General features: G+C 47.6%; 1 protein-coding gene across 1 annotated transcript; it reads left to right on the top strand.

The window, feature by feature from the left end:
- The first annotated feature begins 917 nt into the window (after nt 1-917).
- On the top strand, nt 918-12,642 carry LOC144935753 (tripartite motif-containing protein 55-like). Its single transcript, XM_078862499.1, has 9 exons — nt 918-1,345; nt 3,476-3,645; nt 5,006-5,171; nt 6,225-6,320; nt 7,726-7,959; nt 8,899-8,921; nt 9,407-9,531; nt 10,486-10,575; nt 12,622-12,642. Exons 1-9 carry the CDS (start codon nt 1,190-1,192, stop codon nt 12,633-12,635), a joined length of 1,074 nt encoding a protein of 357 aa, XP_078718625.1. The 5' UTR covers nt 918-1,189; the 3' UTR covers nt 12,636-12,642.
- The last annotated feature ends 4,552 nt before the right edge of the window (nt 12,643-17,194 follow it).

Genomic DNA, 17,194 nt, shown 5'->3' with positions numbered 1-17,194 from the left:
ATCACGTGTTTCATGAGCAACTGGTAGCAGCAGGTATTACCTTCTCTCTATCGACTGAAGTATTGCACCCCAAGGGGGGCACAATTTCCTTGTTCACTGACAATGAGGGTCATGTATTTGTAAGTGTTTTAGCTTGAGGCCTAACGTAATTTATAACTTTAAACTGACCCAGTCCTTGAGTGAAATCAATCAACATCTTGGATGTGATTTTATGGGGGCACATCAACGAAAGAGGCCAGCTTTCAAACTCAACTCGTCATCAAAGCAGACTCAAATATGAATGCCAAATTTCAACCTCTCAGTCCATCTTGAACGTCATTAGACTCTACGTCGGTCTTCCTTTCCCGGGCAGCTACAATAGTTATGGGACTTGTAAACATACCGCGGTATCAACAATTGTCGCAGCGCTGACACTTTGTACGTCACGCGGAACTCTGGCACCCGGGGAGTGTTTTTCTTCCAATTTCCCCCCAGCAATGATGCCAGGAACACGTGTGAGCCCATACCATGCCATCAGCAAAAGGCCCCCACGGATCACGAGCAGTTCGTAGAATTGGCAAATCTATACCTGGGAGTGGAGGCATCCAGCCAGAGGCAACAACACGCGTAAAATCAAAACACTCAAAACACCGTTCGGTGTTTTGAGCTCGAGACCCAGCGTGGCCCCGTGTATTTTTTTTTCAACTTGCGGGGGGAACATCCAGATCCAACGTTGCTTGGAATGAACGACGTTGTTTACTCCAAAAAACAAAAAAAATTCAGGTTGGGATACTTTTACACGACGCCGGTCGCGTGACTGGGGCAGGCTCGTGACTTTTTGTCGCGCGCCCGCCGCCGCCGCCGCTGCTGTTGCTGCATCACGGTTGTCCCCAGGCGAATTCCGGACGGTACGTATAAGGAGAATGGCATCTGGTGCCGCAGAGACCATGTGATTCCTGGGGGCTTTAAATAGGGAGCCAGCAAAGTGCACGGCTCTCAGAATCCAGCTGAAGGCGAAAGCAACTCGCGGCTACTCACAATAAGGGAATCCGATCCGCCAAGGATAAGACGTTAGAGAAAAAGGGAGGTGGTCAGCATAAGCCGGTGCGACTGTGCTGCTGCTGCTGCTGCGGCTGCTACTTACAACTTCTGCTGCTAATACTCCACGAGTAGAAAGGGAGCAGATCTCTCTCTCTCTCTTGCGTTGACAATGGAGTACTCGTCGCTACTGAAACCCACGGAGAACCTGGAGAACTTGGAGAGACAGCTCATGTGTCCGATTTGCCTGGAGGTTTTCTCCAAACCCGTCGTCATTCTGCCATGCCAGCACAACCTCTGCAGAAAGTGTGCCAATGATGTTTTCCAGGTGAGGAATTTTTTTTGTATTTACTTTTTTTTTTAAAGTGTTTTTCAATTAAGTTAACGAGTCACTGTTATCAGCATAATCATAACATCGCCTGAAAACGGTCGCTTGTGTTGCGATCGAAACGTCGTGATCTATTAATTATTTTCTATCTACGTGACTTTACCGAAAGAAGCAAAGAGTATGGATTCCTGCAGTCACGAAAGCTTCACATCAAGACGTAACAACTGCTCGACTAAATAAACACACGTTTTTATATTTACTAAAATACAAGTACTTTCAAGTGGTGTGTGTTCTTTTTAATTGTCCATAAAGTTGGCCTACAATGGTTCAAATTGAAATGTTTTACTTTGCATGTTAAAGAAGCAGAGACATAGTAAAAGTATGCATTTAAATATATGATCTACCTCGTGTGAGAAGTAAATGAAAGGCATTGTCTTGCAGAACACTGAGTTTCACAGTATTTAACTTCAATGACAAATCTATGATTTTCCTTCCTAAAATGTTGACCACCTTAATTTTCCGACAAATATATATGATTGTAGTTTTTTCTATGTTGCCCTTCAACCACTTGCACGTAGAGACAGCAATTTAGAAATCTGTTTTTAGAGGCAGCTGCTCAGGAGTTGTCACTTCGCCTCGCTTAAAATAGCGGTGAAGAACGGAGGTCCTCTGAGATTAGGCCCGTGAGTAGGCAGGATTTTCCAGCATTTCCCATTAGCTCTGCCTTCCGCAACCCATTAAACGTCTAATGACGCGCTTGGGCTTTTCCTCATACTTGCTTTAATCTTGATCACAGCGTCCCACTTGGGATGCCTCCACGTTTGACTAATTTTCACTGATAAACGTGGAAGGTTAATTAACATTCGCTTGTAAGTGTAATTTGTGGCATGGCCTCCCTGTGGCCCCCACTTTTTTCCCCCTCTCCCATATTTCCACCCTCGCCTATAAGTGCCACCCACCCAAACTACACAGACCTGCAGGGGCGGACGAGCGGGCGGGGGGCGGGCAATTACCCCCCCCGTCCCCTCCACGTCGTCCCTTGAAGTTTAGGCCACCCTTCTAAATGTGTAGAGCCTTGTAAAAAAAAATTGGTACAATATTTAATAGCAGTGACAATTAATATCTGAAATTCGCAGCCATTTCTCATATACATAGGGGGGGGGGGGGGGTGGAGGCGGTCAGAGGTGGGGCAGAATGTATGGTAGGCAAAGATACATACAGCATCAACACAAATCAAACTAATGATGGAATCAGTTACGGTCCATCTGTCTACATTGGCTTTGCAGACCAATATGATCAAGAACCAGTTAAGGGAGCAAACCCAGGACCACATGTTATTGGCAAGAGCACTCCGTGTGAAATTTGGGACTCCATGCAATGCAACAAAAAATAAAAAAAAACGCACACAAACCCATACGATAAGCAGATCACGTATTTAGTAATTCTGTTCAGCGTTAAATATTTACTTGAAGTGTGTTTAACGTTGTGGTCCTCCGCCTGAGTGTATATATAACCCCTGTTTAAAACGAGGTCACACTCCAGGGTTGAGTCCACAATGTGTTCCCCTTGGCAACTAATTAATGAAATTGTAACACGATCAATATAAATTCAATCTACCCGAGCCGACAGGGAATGTATTACGAACATTGATTTATGTTCGGGCAATATTTCTGATGTCTCATACGACATCGTTGTTTTGGGGCTGATTTTATACTTTCTTTTTTGCTGTATTTTATTACTCTTGCAAACAGGACTTCTCACCTGGTTAAAGAACACTAACTTGATCTCAATCACTCATCATTTTCACTCGTCCATCTGCCCGCTCACCCACTCATTCACTCATTGACCCACTCATTCACTCGTTGACCCACTCATTCGCTCACTCAGTCACCCACTCATTCACTCACCCACCCACACACCAATTCGCCAACTCACTCGTCAATTCACTAATTCACCGACCCCCTCACCCACTCACACGCTCACCCATCCACCTACTCACAAACTCATTCACTCTCCCACTCGTTCACGCATTCACCCGCTCACTCACCCGGCTCAATAAATTCGCTCACCCACTTACACTCAAGTCAACCCACTCCCGAGTGCTCACCTGCTCGTTTCGCTCGCCCGCAGGCCGCCAACCCGTTCATGGTGACACGGGGTAACACGGTGACGTCCGGAGGTCGTTTCCGCTGTCCCTCGTGTCGCCACGAGGTGGTGCTGGACCGGCACGGCGTGTACGGCCTGCAGCGCAACCTGCTGGTAGAAAATATCATCGACATCTACAAGACAGAGTCCACCAGGCGAGTGACCACGGGGGGCGCGGTGTCACACACTGGCAAACGTGAATCAGCCTAGAACTCACTCGGTGCTGGCGGGGGGGGGACCCTAAGCATCATGTGTTTCCACCCACCACAACAACAACCACAACAACAGCCAGGCTATGTGCACTTTAAGGCCACCTGAACGTGTCGAACGCCCGCTGGCAGGAGGTGACGGGTCAGACCAAAAAAGGTGGCTTGGGTTTGACTGACTGAGATGACTGGTCGATGGACCGTCTGCGTTCCCACCCACCACACACACCTTTCAGATGCAGACCAGAGGTAGATAGATAGTGAGACGAGAGGGATACGAGTAGGACATGCATGGGTTAAACGAACGAAGCGTCTGTTCAAACATGCACGCTCATTAGGGGTTTGAACTCGAGCTGATGTTTGGTTCACTCCAATTTTGTCCATTCATCTTAGGCCCCTTGAAATACGTGGGATCCGACGCGTGTGCTTGGTTTCCCTATGCACAGTGCCGTTACTACTCCGACCATAGGAGCATGGATGCAAATGTATGCCGTTCATCTGTTACATTTAATGTTATATTTTAATTGCCCTTTCAATTACAGGCAGCTATAATCAGAAACGTCCTGCAAAAAGACTGTCGCAGCAAATTGCACCGGTGCTGGCTGTTACGTGACAACACAGCTACTCCGACTTACAAGAATACATCTCGCTTCGAGTTATATCTCCTGGGATTCCCTAAAGTTGTTTGTAAACCCTGCTCAATGCCAGTCGAGTGTGAACTCTCTATCTATTGCACTTCCAGGAGTGCTGATTGTCGCCGGACACTTGGAATTTGGGGGCATTTGTGCCTTTGTCCCTGCACACAGTAACCGCGCTGACATTATACCGGGTGGCCCAAAAAGTCAAGCCACATAGGGTTATTATATATATATTTTTAATACGTAAATTTTGTGTTACTGTTGAATTTATTTTGACACATATTCAACACCGGCTACAATTAACATTAATACACTCACGAATAATCTTTTGAAACTAATTTAGGACCTTTTTTTTTAAACATGTGCAGCTGCCTTCTTCATCGTACATAAATGCACTCGTTATTTTATATTCCGTGTTCTTTACGCTTAAAAAAAACAAATTTCATCCGAAACGGAAGAAGAAAAATAGATAATAATAATAAAAAATTACTTAAAGAATAAGCAATTATTTTGCTAAGGGCAGCGTCAAATTAAATGAAATAACCCTACGTGTCCTGACTTTTGAACCACCCTGTATGTAGTCACGTATCTATGCATCTATCTATCAGTGCTCGCCAGCAACAAGCTTGCAATGAAGGCTTTTGTCTTTCGCGTGCCGTTGAAAACCACAGGCCGGTGAAAAAGGTGGACCACCCGATGTGTGTGGAGCACGTGGAGGAGAAGATCAACATCTTCTGCATCACCTGCAGCGTGCCCACGTGCTCTCTGTGCAAGGTGTTCGGAGCTCACAAGGACTGCCAAGTGGCCCCCCTGGGGAGCGTTTATAAAAGCCACAAGGTGACCACCACCAACATCACCACCACCCAGTCATTACAGACACCCCCCCCTCCCCACCTTCACTTCAGTAGAGCTAATACAAAGGTCCAGCCAAACCACACAACGGTAAGATGTTTATTTTTTAGTATCACTCGTGCTAAATGTTGCGCTCAAGAAACCCACCCGGCTTACCTGCTTTCAAAATTGATGAAAAACATGCTGTTGAGGGTACCAGTTACTGGACGTCTATGAAAAAGAGCTTTGTAGCTCTTCGGATTCCTCCAGGATAAATGAAGATTCTGATTCTGGTGAAAGCTGACATGGCACTCGATGAGGGCTGGGTTTGGGCCAGTTCCGTTTCGCACCCTTGTCTCCCCATCGGCGATGTTCAACAAAATAGCGCTGAATTCCAGGCAGTCTTATCAGGACAGATGGCGCGTGGTGGGGTGAGGTGTGGGTGCACCCACCTCTTGCTTGAGTGTCTGGTGAGCTGTGAAAGAGTAGATCAAATGCCCTCTCGAGCCACCAACTGGTGGATGCACTTCCGCCAGCAATGCCAAGGGTAAGCTATTGCATGGCTGGACCTTTGTACCCCCCCCCCCATGTAAGAGAGTGCACGTACGTTTGCACGGTAGTCGCGTCCTTGAAGAACACCGCGTTATGGAAAAATCGTGTTATAATAAATAAAATATCATAGGGTAATGCGCAGCCCGCGATAACACGGTGAGATGCGTACGCGGGCTGAACAAAGACCGAGGCGCGTGGGTAGCATCTAGAAGCATCCAGCAGCATCCCGACGCCTTGCGTGATGATGCACCGTGGAAGCCGCTACAACCCGCTTATTCCAACTCACGCTGCGATGTAGTTCCGTTCACTCGATCGCGTTGCATCCAATTCGCAACCGCGTTCGCGGAAAAAAAATGCGTTCCCCCGAATGCAATTCACTGCGTTGCATCCAATTCGCGTCGTGAAAATCACGCGGCGCGATGGGAGGACAGACAGTGCCCAAGTTCACCCCCCCTCTCTCCCCGTGTCCTTCGACGCCTTTCTTTGCTGTTGTTGTGCTGTTGCCAGAACGACCTCAGCGACTCCATCTCCAGACTGGTGGCGAGCAATGACAGGGTGCAGCTGATGATCAGCGAGATGGAGCACAGCTGCAAAGTCATCGATGTAAGTGTGACACTCCCCCGCCCCGTTGTCACACGCACGCACGCGCACACACACGCACGCACGCGCACGCACACGCACGCACGCACGCACGCACACGCACGGGCACGCACACACACGCACGGGCACGGGCACGCGCACGCACGCGCACACACACGCACGCACACACACACGTGCTGCTTCATCGCAGCGTTGTTGAAATCCGGGCCGTGACGCTCTCGGCTGGGGCACTTTGCCCACTCGTGCCACGTCGGACATTGCGTAGTTACCGTCATTTCAGTGACAATGAAAACGACATCACCCCCAGTGGCGATGATCTCCGGATACTCTCTGCGTTCACCGAGTCTCCGTTGTGCTGCAGTGTGGCTGACGCGGCTAAAGAACGCTGGTCTCACGTAACCGGGGCAAAGATCCCGCAGTGGATTTGTAGTGGGGTTTAAACTTTTTTTTTTATCAACTCAGTCCATTATTTCTAGATTTGAAGCTTTCGTGACTGCAAGGATTCATTCTCTTAGGTTTTTTTTTTCCGGTAAAGTCGCGTAGGTAAAAAATTAAATTAAAAGTTAATAAAAGTAATACTATTACTTTTATTAACTTTTAATTCAATTTTTTTATAAAAGTAATAATATTACTTTTATTAACTTTTAATTTAATATTTTACCTACGTGACTTTACCGAAAAAAAAAAACCCCTAAGAGTATCAGTCCATTATAACACAGGTTTTTTAAAATTAGATCTCGTAAATAATGTTTTACGAGATCTAACTAACAAAAACCTGTATTATGGATGATATTGGTCGCGAAAGCCTACGTGTTAATCAGCCCATTAACCCGGCCAGGGTTCATCAAATGAGGACTGCTTCGTTTGAAGTCGTAAAAGGTCAACCTATGGACGTAACTGTAAATAGACAACCCGTACAGCGGCGTTAGCTGTCGAGTGTGCAGGCGGTGTAACTGCACCGGAGGCCGCGGTTCCGACAAGCCCACGTGCCGGGCAGAGGGGCCCCAATTAATTCATTGCACAACACCGGAGGGACCGGTTCGAAGCACACCGCGCTGCCACTGGGCAGGCAGACCCCGACTCGGCATTTTCATTTTGCAGTCCTACCACGAGTCTCGTCGATGGATAGCCGTGGATAAATTCTCTCAAGTCTTATCCTGTGGACTTTGTCTGGTCTTTCAAATAATATTCATTTTTTAAAGCTGACTAAAGAGAATCCACACACACACACGACGACCTTGCTCAAATTCCACAAGTTGTCGCGAAGAGACTGAGAGAGCGAGTAAGCGAGTGGAGCAAAAAAAAACAACAAAAAACACCCCGCAAAACCGCTGACGTTCCCACCGAAAATTAACGCCGATTCTGTCGCTCGTGCCCTGCTCTGTCCGCGGCGTGGGCGCCACTCCAGGAGAACAGCCGAGTGCAGAAGCAGATGCTGTGCGAGCAGTTCGACGGCGTGTACGCGGCGCTGGAGGAGAGGAAACAGGAGATGCTGATGGTCATCTCGCAGGAGCAGGAGGACAAGAACCAGCACGTGCGGGACCTCGTCAAGCAGTACAACGAGCACCTGCAGTCCGCCTCCAAGCTGGTGGAGACCGCCTTCCAGGCCATGGAGGAGCCCGAGGCTGCGGCGTTTCTCCAGGTCAGCACCGTTCGTCTCTGCGCGCTCGTCAGAATCTGTTGGTTGGGCGGGGGGGGGGGGCGAGGTGGCGGTGCGGTGAGCGGCGAGCTGAGTTCGAGTCTTGGCCGAGGCTGACATTGGTGACGGGCGATGTCTGAGCGATTATAGAAACTTCGTTGAATTTTAGATGCGTCGCTTGTTCCGTTACTTTGTTTGCGAACGATGTCCTGGACCTCTGTCTTGGCCACGTCGTACTCGTGCGGGCAAACGACAGCCACGGTTGGCGAAAAAGCTTCGGTGGTGTCATCATCATCATAATCCACGAGTGGATTGACAGATGCCTGCATATGCAATATGCATTTGCAGGACACGTGGCTTGGCTCGTTTAAATGAAGATGCGTGCAGGGAAAAGGGAGAAAATTACAGGCCTCTTCACATTTTCAGTTTGTCACTCTGAGTTGAGGCCCATCGACAAAAAATACTGACTGATGAAAAATGTAAAACGCTTGCGTACGTAATTTCAAGCGTCATCTCTAGACAGTTCTTTTATGTTTATGTCGTTAGGGTAAGTGGATACGGAACACAGGAGGGCACTTTAGACACGGCGAGTGGGAGTGTTGGCGCAGTGGTTAGTGATCTGCGCTGTGAACCTGGTGACCTGAGTTTGAATCGGTGGCAGGTGATATTTGAACCAGTCCCGTAACCTAACCCACAATGACCGGCATGGTGTAGTATGGTCAAATGGCCTTGATGACTGACATGGTGTAGGGAGGCCTTCATCCAGCAGTAGATTATTGTTATTTAGATACAGTGATGCGTCTCTTTCATCGGTTGCTTGTCAGATTGTTATGGTGCAGACGGACTTGACAATATATCCGAGCGCTGATGGTGATACATTTTTTTAAAATACAAAACTATCCTTGTCACGAATTTAATGTTGTGTTTTTTTTTAATTTACAGAGTGCAAGCGCTCTTCAGAAGAGGTGAGTTGTCCGTTCCATATCCAAGTCTCCTTTCAACTCTATCTATCCCTAATATTGTCACTGATATTTGTAATTCAGGCACACGTCGAGATAGATATTTAAGTAGGTAATCAAATGAACACTCTTCCGTCTGTATCGCCACATGAGAATAACAATGTTTTGATCCATCAGCCTTTGTGCCTTTCAGACCAATGATATATATCAGAATTGTTTCAAGAAAGTAAACTTCCTGATCTCCTTAGCAGAGTCGGGCTTGCTAAGTGAATGCAGACGGATTGCCAAATATGCTTGGCAAGGTCATCCCCTTTCACTTTGGGAACACACTTCAGTCCGTCTCATAAAATAACTGTATACATATATAGTTTGTGTACTCCAATCAATGCCTTTGAGCCTCCAGCCCAACGCTGTCCAGCAGCATTTGTTCTCACAACCACACTTCGCCGGGTGAAATTTCAGCAAACCGTACCAGCGCACTTCCTTTGCAGCGTCGTCGATGCTACGAAGGGCTCCGAAATGCCGAAGATGGAGATGGGCTACGAGAACATGAACCACTTCCTCGTCGACCTGGACAACGTCCAGGAGGCTGTGAGGGGCATTGACTTCGGCAAAGGTGAGAACTCCCAGCTGGGTGGCGGAGGGTGGGGTGCCACGGTGGCTAAGGAGATGTTAACTCTTAATTTGGGAGCTTTCGTGACTGCAGGAATTATTCTTTGGTTCTTTTCGGTTAAGTCACGTCTAAAAATAAAATAATAAATCAAAATAAAACAACACATTACGACGTTTCGATTGCAACACAAGCAATCATCATCAGGCATAAAAGAAATAGCAACAAAAATCTAACTAGAAAACTATAGACCGACATACAAGCAGACAGACATCACAACGGCACACATAGAGAGGAGTATACAGGCACACGAAAATTAAATAACCTAGTAAAATATTGAAATGTGATGTAATACAACACAGAGATGTTAACTACCTCGCCTGGTCTACGGGAGGTTCAGGGGTTCGAGCCTGAGCCTGACGCCTGCTGTATGTTTGGATATTCTTGGTTCTTTCGGTAAAGTCACGTAGATAGGTTAAAATATTTTTTACAAAAAACGACGACGTTTTAATCGCAACACAAGCGGTCGTCTTCAGGTGTTATATTTGTTTTACCTATCTACGTGACTTTACCGAAAGACCCAAAAATTTCAATGCCTGCAGTCACGAAAGCTTTAAGTCAAGATATTTTATTAGGATTTTGCGTCTCTCTCTTTCTCTCTTCCCGTGATCGCGTGGATATTTTTTTCTCCGTGCGCTCCGGTTTTTGCCCTCCACATTTAGAATCAACGTGCGTTTATGAGTATTTAGATTACTTTGATGCTATACATTTGTACATGATCAGCCACTTCGTTGTGCTGGGTGAGGAGGGTGGGGGCGGGTGTGTGAGGTGTGAAGTTGTGACGCAGATTCGCTCACAGTCACAGTTTCAAACGAGTGGTTTCGAAGCGCTGCACTTGTATCGATTGTCCGGAAGCCCCGGTACGAAGCGAGGTGTCGCATTCACGGTACGCCTTGACAGATGCAGAGGATGAGGACGACGAGGAGGATGAGGAGGGGGAGGAGGTTGCAGAGTCTGAGGAAGGTAACTCGGACAGCTCAGATGCTGACGGTGAGTTCCACACCACGGGCGTTGAGCAGAGTCCACGCGTTGTGGAGTTGCTGCGAAATTTAAAAAGGGTCAAACTTGCCGCGTGCGTTTTCCGTCCAAATGTCACTCGTTTGTAAAGTGTCAGTTGATTAGGTAACCGTAACAAGCACACGCAACAAACGCGAACAAAACCCATCCAAATGCGTCCCGAATTAGATTTAATCAAGACCAATCGGCGTCGTCTCCTTCGGCTCATTAAAGTCAGCGGGAAAATCTGGAGCCAGCTCGTCATTCTCATCGCCCACACGTCACGGCTATATTTATCTGATTCGTTTGAAGGTCACCATCGGGAAAAAAATATGACTTTACCACAGGGTGGCCAAAAAGTCAGGACACATTTAGTTTAACAGTGGCATTAACACATTTTTATTGTTTATTCTTTAAGCTCATATTTTTATCTATCATCATTATGAAAAAAAATATCCTTCTTCCCGTGGGTGTCACCTCGAATCTGTCGTTGATAAAACTCGACCAAGACTCCCCGAATGGATTTAGACAACAAAACTAAAATTGACGAATTTTCAACGATTGCACACCTCTGTGATCTTCGCAGCAAAGTCCCGAATTCAATCCACCGTAGCACGAGAGTCGATTTCGTGCCTCCGTCTCTTCGATGGATGCTCTCCGTGACAAATTCCATTCCTCAGCTACCACTCCATCATGGCTCTTGATCGTCATCGGCTAAAGTCCCTCTGAGCTGTGCGTCTTGGCCCAACCCCACTTTTCCCGGAACGGTTTCAATTACCGTAATTTCCCGCATATAACCCGCGGGGTATACCACTTTTTACAAACAAAACAAGACCCTGCGGGGTATATGGAGGTGCGGGCTATCCCACAAATATTTTACACGTGTGACATGTCATAACTCGTTTAATGTTTTCATGGTAGGACTATCCACTATGCAACAGTTACCTTTGACTAAAGCACTGCTGAATAAACCACTCACACTAAAATTGCACATGTTATCACGTTTTTAATTATTCGAATTGTTTGTACAATGAAACGACAATGTTTGAAGTGGGCGCACTTTGTTTACCGGCGATGGGAGAGCTGGGGGGAGGGAGAGGTGGGGGTTGGGGGGTGGGGCAGCTGGGGGGGGAGAGGTGGGGGTTGGGGGGTGGGGCAGCTGGGAGGAGGGAGAGGTGGGGGTTGGGGGGTGGGGCAGCTGGGGGGGGAGAGGTGGGGGTTGGGGGGTGGGGCAGCTGGGGGGGGGAGAGAGGTGGGGGTTGGGGGGGAGGCAACTGGGGGGGAGGGAGAGGTGGGGGTTGGGGGGTGGGGCAGCTGGGGGGGGGAGAGAGGTGGGGGTTGGGGGGTGGGGCAGCTGGGGGGGGGAGAGAGGTGGGGGTTGGGGGGGAGGCAACTGGGGGGGAGGGAGAGGTGGGGGTTGGGGGGTGGGGCAGCTGGGGGGGGGAGAGAGGTGGGGGTTGGGGGGTGGGGCAGCTGGGGGGGGGAGAGAGGTGGGGGTTGGGGGGGAGGCAACTGGGGGGGAGGGAGAGGTGGGGGTTGGGGGGTGGGGCAGCTGGGGGGGGGGGGGAGGTGGGGGTTGGGGGCGAGGCAACTGCGTTACCGTAGTGTCGCTATTGTCTGCGCAGTTCACAATCTACCAGTGCTAAGACTACTTACTTATCTACCAGTTACGTGTTACTTATTTATTGGATATTTCCTTTTGTTACTTATTTGCTGTATTAAGTTCACTCGTTTCCGACTAGTTTTTTTCTTTGTGCACGTTAGGATTTAAATGTTAACAATTGATAGTGGAATGTATTACAAATGTAAACTTCGCATTAATTTGATGGAATTAAGCTGCGGTAACGACGTTAAAGATATGAATGCATGCGGGGTATATGGAGGTGTGGGCTATCTGAAATTTATTTTACACAAAACGCTACTTTTGCAGGGTATATGCGTCTGCGGGTTATATGCGTATGCGGGCTATATGCGGGAAAATACGGTACGCATTTAACCTGTCACGTGCATCTTTGTCTTTTGCTGTGTTCGTTTTTGCAGGGGTTCACAAGTGATGTCGGCTAAATGGGGGGGGGGGGGGGGTATGGAGCTCTTCTGTACAAGACAAGGCAAATGAAGACGACTGGCGGTTGAGAATGCTGCTGATACAAAATGTATATTTATTATTATAGTAAGTGTGGAAGAATACGATTTCCATTTTTTTTCAGGGCAATTCTAAGTGGCTATATCAACCTCTTTGGCAACTAAATTGTGGGTGGTTTCAAATTAACTTGAATGTGGGACATTGACATAAATTACATTTTATACTTGACAGTTTTGGTATTTATGATTTTTTTTTACATATGCACGTGTTCATTTTTTGTTTGTTTTGATAAAGTTGAGATGCGGTTTTTTTCCCCCCTTTGTCGTAGTTCTAAATAAAATGCACTTTGATGAGCCCAATAACAGCACTTGGAGAGAATGTATGAAAATCATCATGTAATGTATTCGATTGTGCAATGCTTTCTGAGCTGTTAAAGGGTCAGTGGTGCACAGATTGTAGCCAAGGAGGGGGGGAATTCACCGCCGAATTTCATGCCAGCGACACAATTCACCAACAGCAATAAGCCGTGAGGATATGCACAACCAATGTCCTGGTGTGGTGGCACAACCGTTGTTGTATTGATTGATTTTGATTGCTCTTATTTGTCGACGTGGGTAAGAAATGCTCAGCCGTGAGCTGCGTTAGAAGAATGATCCACGGGAGGGATCTTTGTTAAAAAAAAAAGAAAAAAAAAGAAAGTTACAGAAAAGAAATCAAAACATTGAGTAGCAATGTGCAGATTAGGGCCCGGTGGACCACGTGGACAACCAGAGAGAGGGCGATGAGGAACCTGTAGGAGGCGGTACAGCAAGCGGGTCGCAGAGCCCACCTGCGCAGATTTAGAGCGACTTCTCCGTGTTTGTGCGGGAGGAGCGGCGGTGCAGTCGTTGTCGCACTGCGCTCCAAACCTCGACGCGCCTGAGTTGGATTTCCCGGCCAAGGCCAACATGAGTTGCAGAGTGAAACTGTGATCCCAAGTGGTCCTGTCTCCCGCCGCTCCCCAACCCCATGCCCGCTTCCACCCCACCACAACCTCTTCACCGTCCCGAATTGACCAGCGTGGTGAAGTATCGTAACAAAATTAAAACACGCAACAATCCGCAACCGGCATGGAGTATAATAGGGCGCGCGTGAAGCCAGACTAGAGCTGTTTATCCCTGCCACACTCACATCTCACTACAATTGTGAATTGAATAAAGATACCTGAGGCTTGGCAACCCCCCTTTGCTGTGACGCGTTTATGTGAGCGAGCAGTGTGACGGGAGCTGACTACCTGACCTCTCGGTTTAGGCCATGCAGGGCGGTAGAGTACACAGGCACAGTGGAGATGTTGTCCACACTTCACCCCCTACCGCAAGCGATGCGCCATCGGACTTGCATTAACGAAGGGTGCTTCAAAAAAATGTTGACACTCACATGGGACTATCGTTTTTAATAAAAAAAAAACCCCGGATAATACTCTGTAACATGATAGCAAATGTGGATGTTGATAGCTTCAAAACGTCAAAGAGTCTCCCATTTGTTCGCCATCATTGTCAAACGCGTGCCCGGATATACATTTGTTGTGGTGTTGTTGCAAATTCTCAGAAGCGTTTTTACAGTTTTTTTTTTATCTTGAAGCACCCTGGTATATCGCTTGTTGCCTTATTAGTATGCTGGGGTGGACAAGCTACAGCGGTGGACCAGTGGACATTGCCCGTGCCTTCAAGTGCTTTGACCAGAATCGTAACCTCGAGCCCTCTGGGGCTGTTGTTGCCGCTTGTCGTGCTACGCCTGAAATTCCACGGTGGGTTTTTTGGTATTGCCCTCTCAACGCGCGCTTCGAAAGAGCATGTTTGTACGGCCACCTCAGCATACATAGCATTTAGCGATGTAGGCACAAGGGACATTTGTGCGCGGATCTTCAGGATTTAGCACTGTGACGGTGAGACAGAGGAGACAACAGAGTGATAAAGGGTTGGTGACAAAAATGTTAGCTACTTGGCTAGTGTAACCAGAGAATACCACTTTAGAACAAGGTTTTTTGTTGTTGTTGCAGTTGATACCTATAATTGACTTGAGATGTGATTTTAATCTCAGGTATTAACTTGTTGTTACTGTGAAATGCGAAGTGTCGTGCTTGCAATAAACGTCACTACCACCGGTCGCGTTTTTTTGTTGTTGTGTGTGCCGTTGAAGATGTTGATGATGTTGATGATGTTGATGATGTTGATGATGTTGATGATGTTGACGATGCAGCGCGCCCACAGACGTCGCCTGCCACCGGGAAAGGAGCCGGCTTGACTCCTGGCGAAGGCGGTGGCGAGGTGGAAGGGGTGGAGGGAGGGGGGATGAAAGAGGTGAGGGGTGGGTGGAAGGGGTGGGGGGTGGAAGAGGGTGGGGTGAGGGTGGAAAGGTGGGCAGGGTGGGTGGAAGAGGTGGGGGTGGAAGGGGTGGGGGCGGAATGGACGATGTGGGAGGGGGGTGGAATGGGTGGGTGGTGGATGAGGTGGAGGGGTGCAAGTGGTGGAGGTGTGGGAATAGAAGACGGTCTTCTTCATAATCGCTCGTTAACGCCGTTTTAAAACCCCTTGCACTCCCCTGCTTTGTCAACCCGCATCAACAACAACAACAACACTAATATCAGGTCAAGGGAGCAACAACTCTTCAACCCAATCATGAGCTCTTTGTGAACGACCCATTTGCGTTGCGATGTTAACTGCCGCGGCTTTGACTGCTGCTGCTGCTGCGGTAGATGGACACATATATTTTGCATATGCTGAATTTTGCCCCGAATGCGCCCGATATCACTGAATCTGAGAAGTTAAGCTATCATGCTGTGACGGTTCCACCTGAAGACGGAGGCTTGTATTCTTAGGTTTTTTCGGTAAAGTCACGTAGGTAAAACATCAAAATTAATGAAAATAAAATAAAAACAAAAATCACGACGTTTCGGAGGCAACACAAGTCTCCGTCATCAGGTGGGACCGTCACAGCCGAATTAGCTGCATCAAGGAGGCTTGTGTTGCCTCCAAAACGTCGTTTTTTTTTTTTACCTACGTAACTTTACCGAAAAAACCCTGAGAATATGAATCCTTGCAGTCACGAAAGCTTCAAATCTAGAATTAAGCTAAGCTGGGTTTGACTCTGGTTAGTACTTGGACCAGGAGGCTCTCTGTGAATAGCAGGTGTTGTTGGCTTGACTCGCTGTACTTCTGTGAGCTGGCGGTACAGCAGAAGATTCCTGAATCCATCCTGTGTGGAACTTTGCTTGTTATTCCCCTGGTATTCAACAGGTAGACCGACTTCCTCCCACGTGATGAGCACACGATTGAAATCGACCAAACATCACCATCTAAAAAAAATCTAAAGACTTCAGTGAAGATTTTCCCTGGACCAATAAAGGACACTGCTGTGTTACAATAATCACGCTGCATTAATCCGCGAGTACACTTATCAGACAGTGCTCAAGAGACACCCGTACCTGTTTTCTCGTGTGTTGCTATATTTGCGTCGATTTAAGGCAAATACAAAGACACCCCCTAGAGCCTTAACAGACTTTTTGGCGCAAGTGCTGTTCGCGAGCCACCTATGACGGCCGGCACGCAAGTGGCGATGTTTACTACACACCACACCAGGTACTCTTTTGAGGTTGAGTCGACCTAGGGGAGGGCCCAGGACGGGTTCAAATAATCGCAACTGGTGGTGGCCGTGAGTAGGAATCGAACTCGGGTCGCCGGGTTCGTAGCGTAGCGCGCTAACCGCTACACCAAGGGCACTTATACTTGGACGTTTCTTCAAGGTGCTTGGATAACATAGACAGTTTGTACAGGGTAGCTTCAAAACAATGTTAACACTTCAGAGAATTTTGCAACAATACCACGAGAGATGTGCCTCCGAGCTCTGGAGACCACCTGGAGAAGATTCCATACACGCGTTGACAATGATGGCGAACAAGTGGAGACTCTTTGACTTTTTGAAGCTATAAACTCTGTCTACTTGACAGACCTGCTCTCCACCTGAGGACGGCTGCTTGCCTTGTGGCCGAAACGTCATGATAATTATTTTATTATGTTTTATTTTTATTATTTTATTATTTCCATTCTACGTGACTTTACCGATAGAACCAAGAAGATGAATCCATGCAGTCACGAAAGCTTTAAATCGAAATCTATCAACATTAATTTGTTATCATGCTAAAGTGTATTATCCGTTTATTTTCCCATTAAAAACGATAGTCCCATGTACGTGTTAACATTTTTTTGAAGCACACTGTATAACCTCTGGCTCATCGGTAGAGTGAGCAGCTTGCAATTAAGAAGGTTGCACGTTCAGATCCTGGTGTCGGGGTTAATCTAACCCACTATCACTCCGGGATAGATGACATGAGTGCCATGTTATTTTTGTATTTGTGTGTAAGTCAACAATATTTGCCTTATTTCGAGAATCGCCCCTACCAGAGGAATGATGAATTCCCACTTCGGCCTCAGGACCGTGAACTGGGGAGAGACGCAACCAACAGTGCTCATTCGAGCCAGGTCATCGCTGAGA

This window comes from Lampetra fluviatilis, chromosome 14 (genome assembly GCF_964198595.1).
Source record: "Lampetra fluviatilis chromosome 14, kcLamFluv1.1, whole genome shotgun sequence".
In the NCBI taxonomy this organism is placed as follows: domain Eukaryota; kingdom Metazoa; phylum Chordata; class Hyperoartia; order Petromyzontiformes; family Petromyzontidae; genus Lampetra; species Lampetra fluviatilis.
Note: the sequence above shows the minus strand (reverse complement) of the source record. Positions and strands in the feature narration are given on the sequence as shown.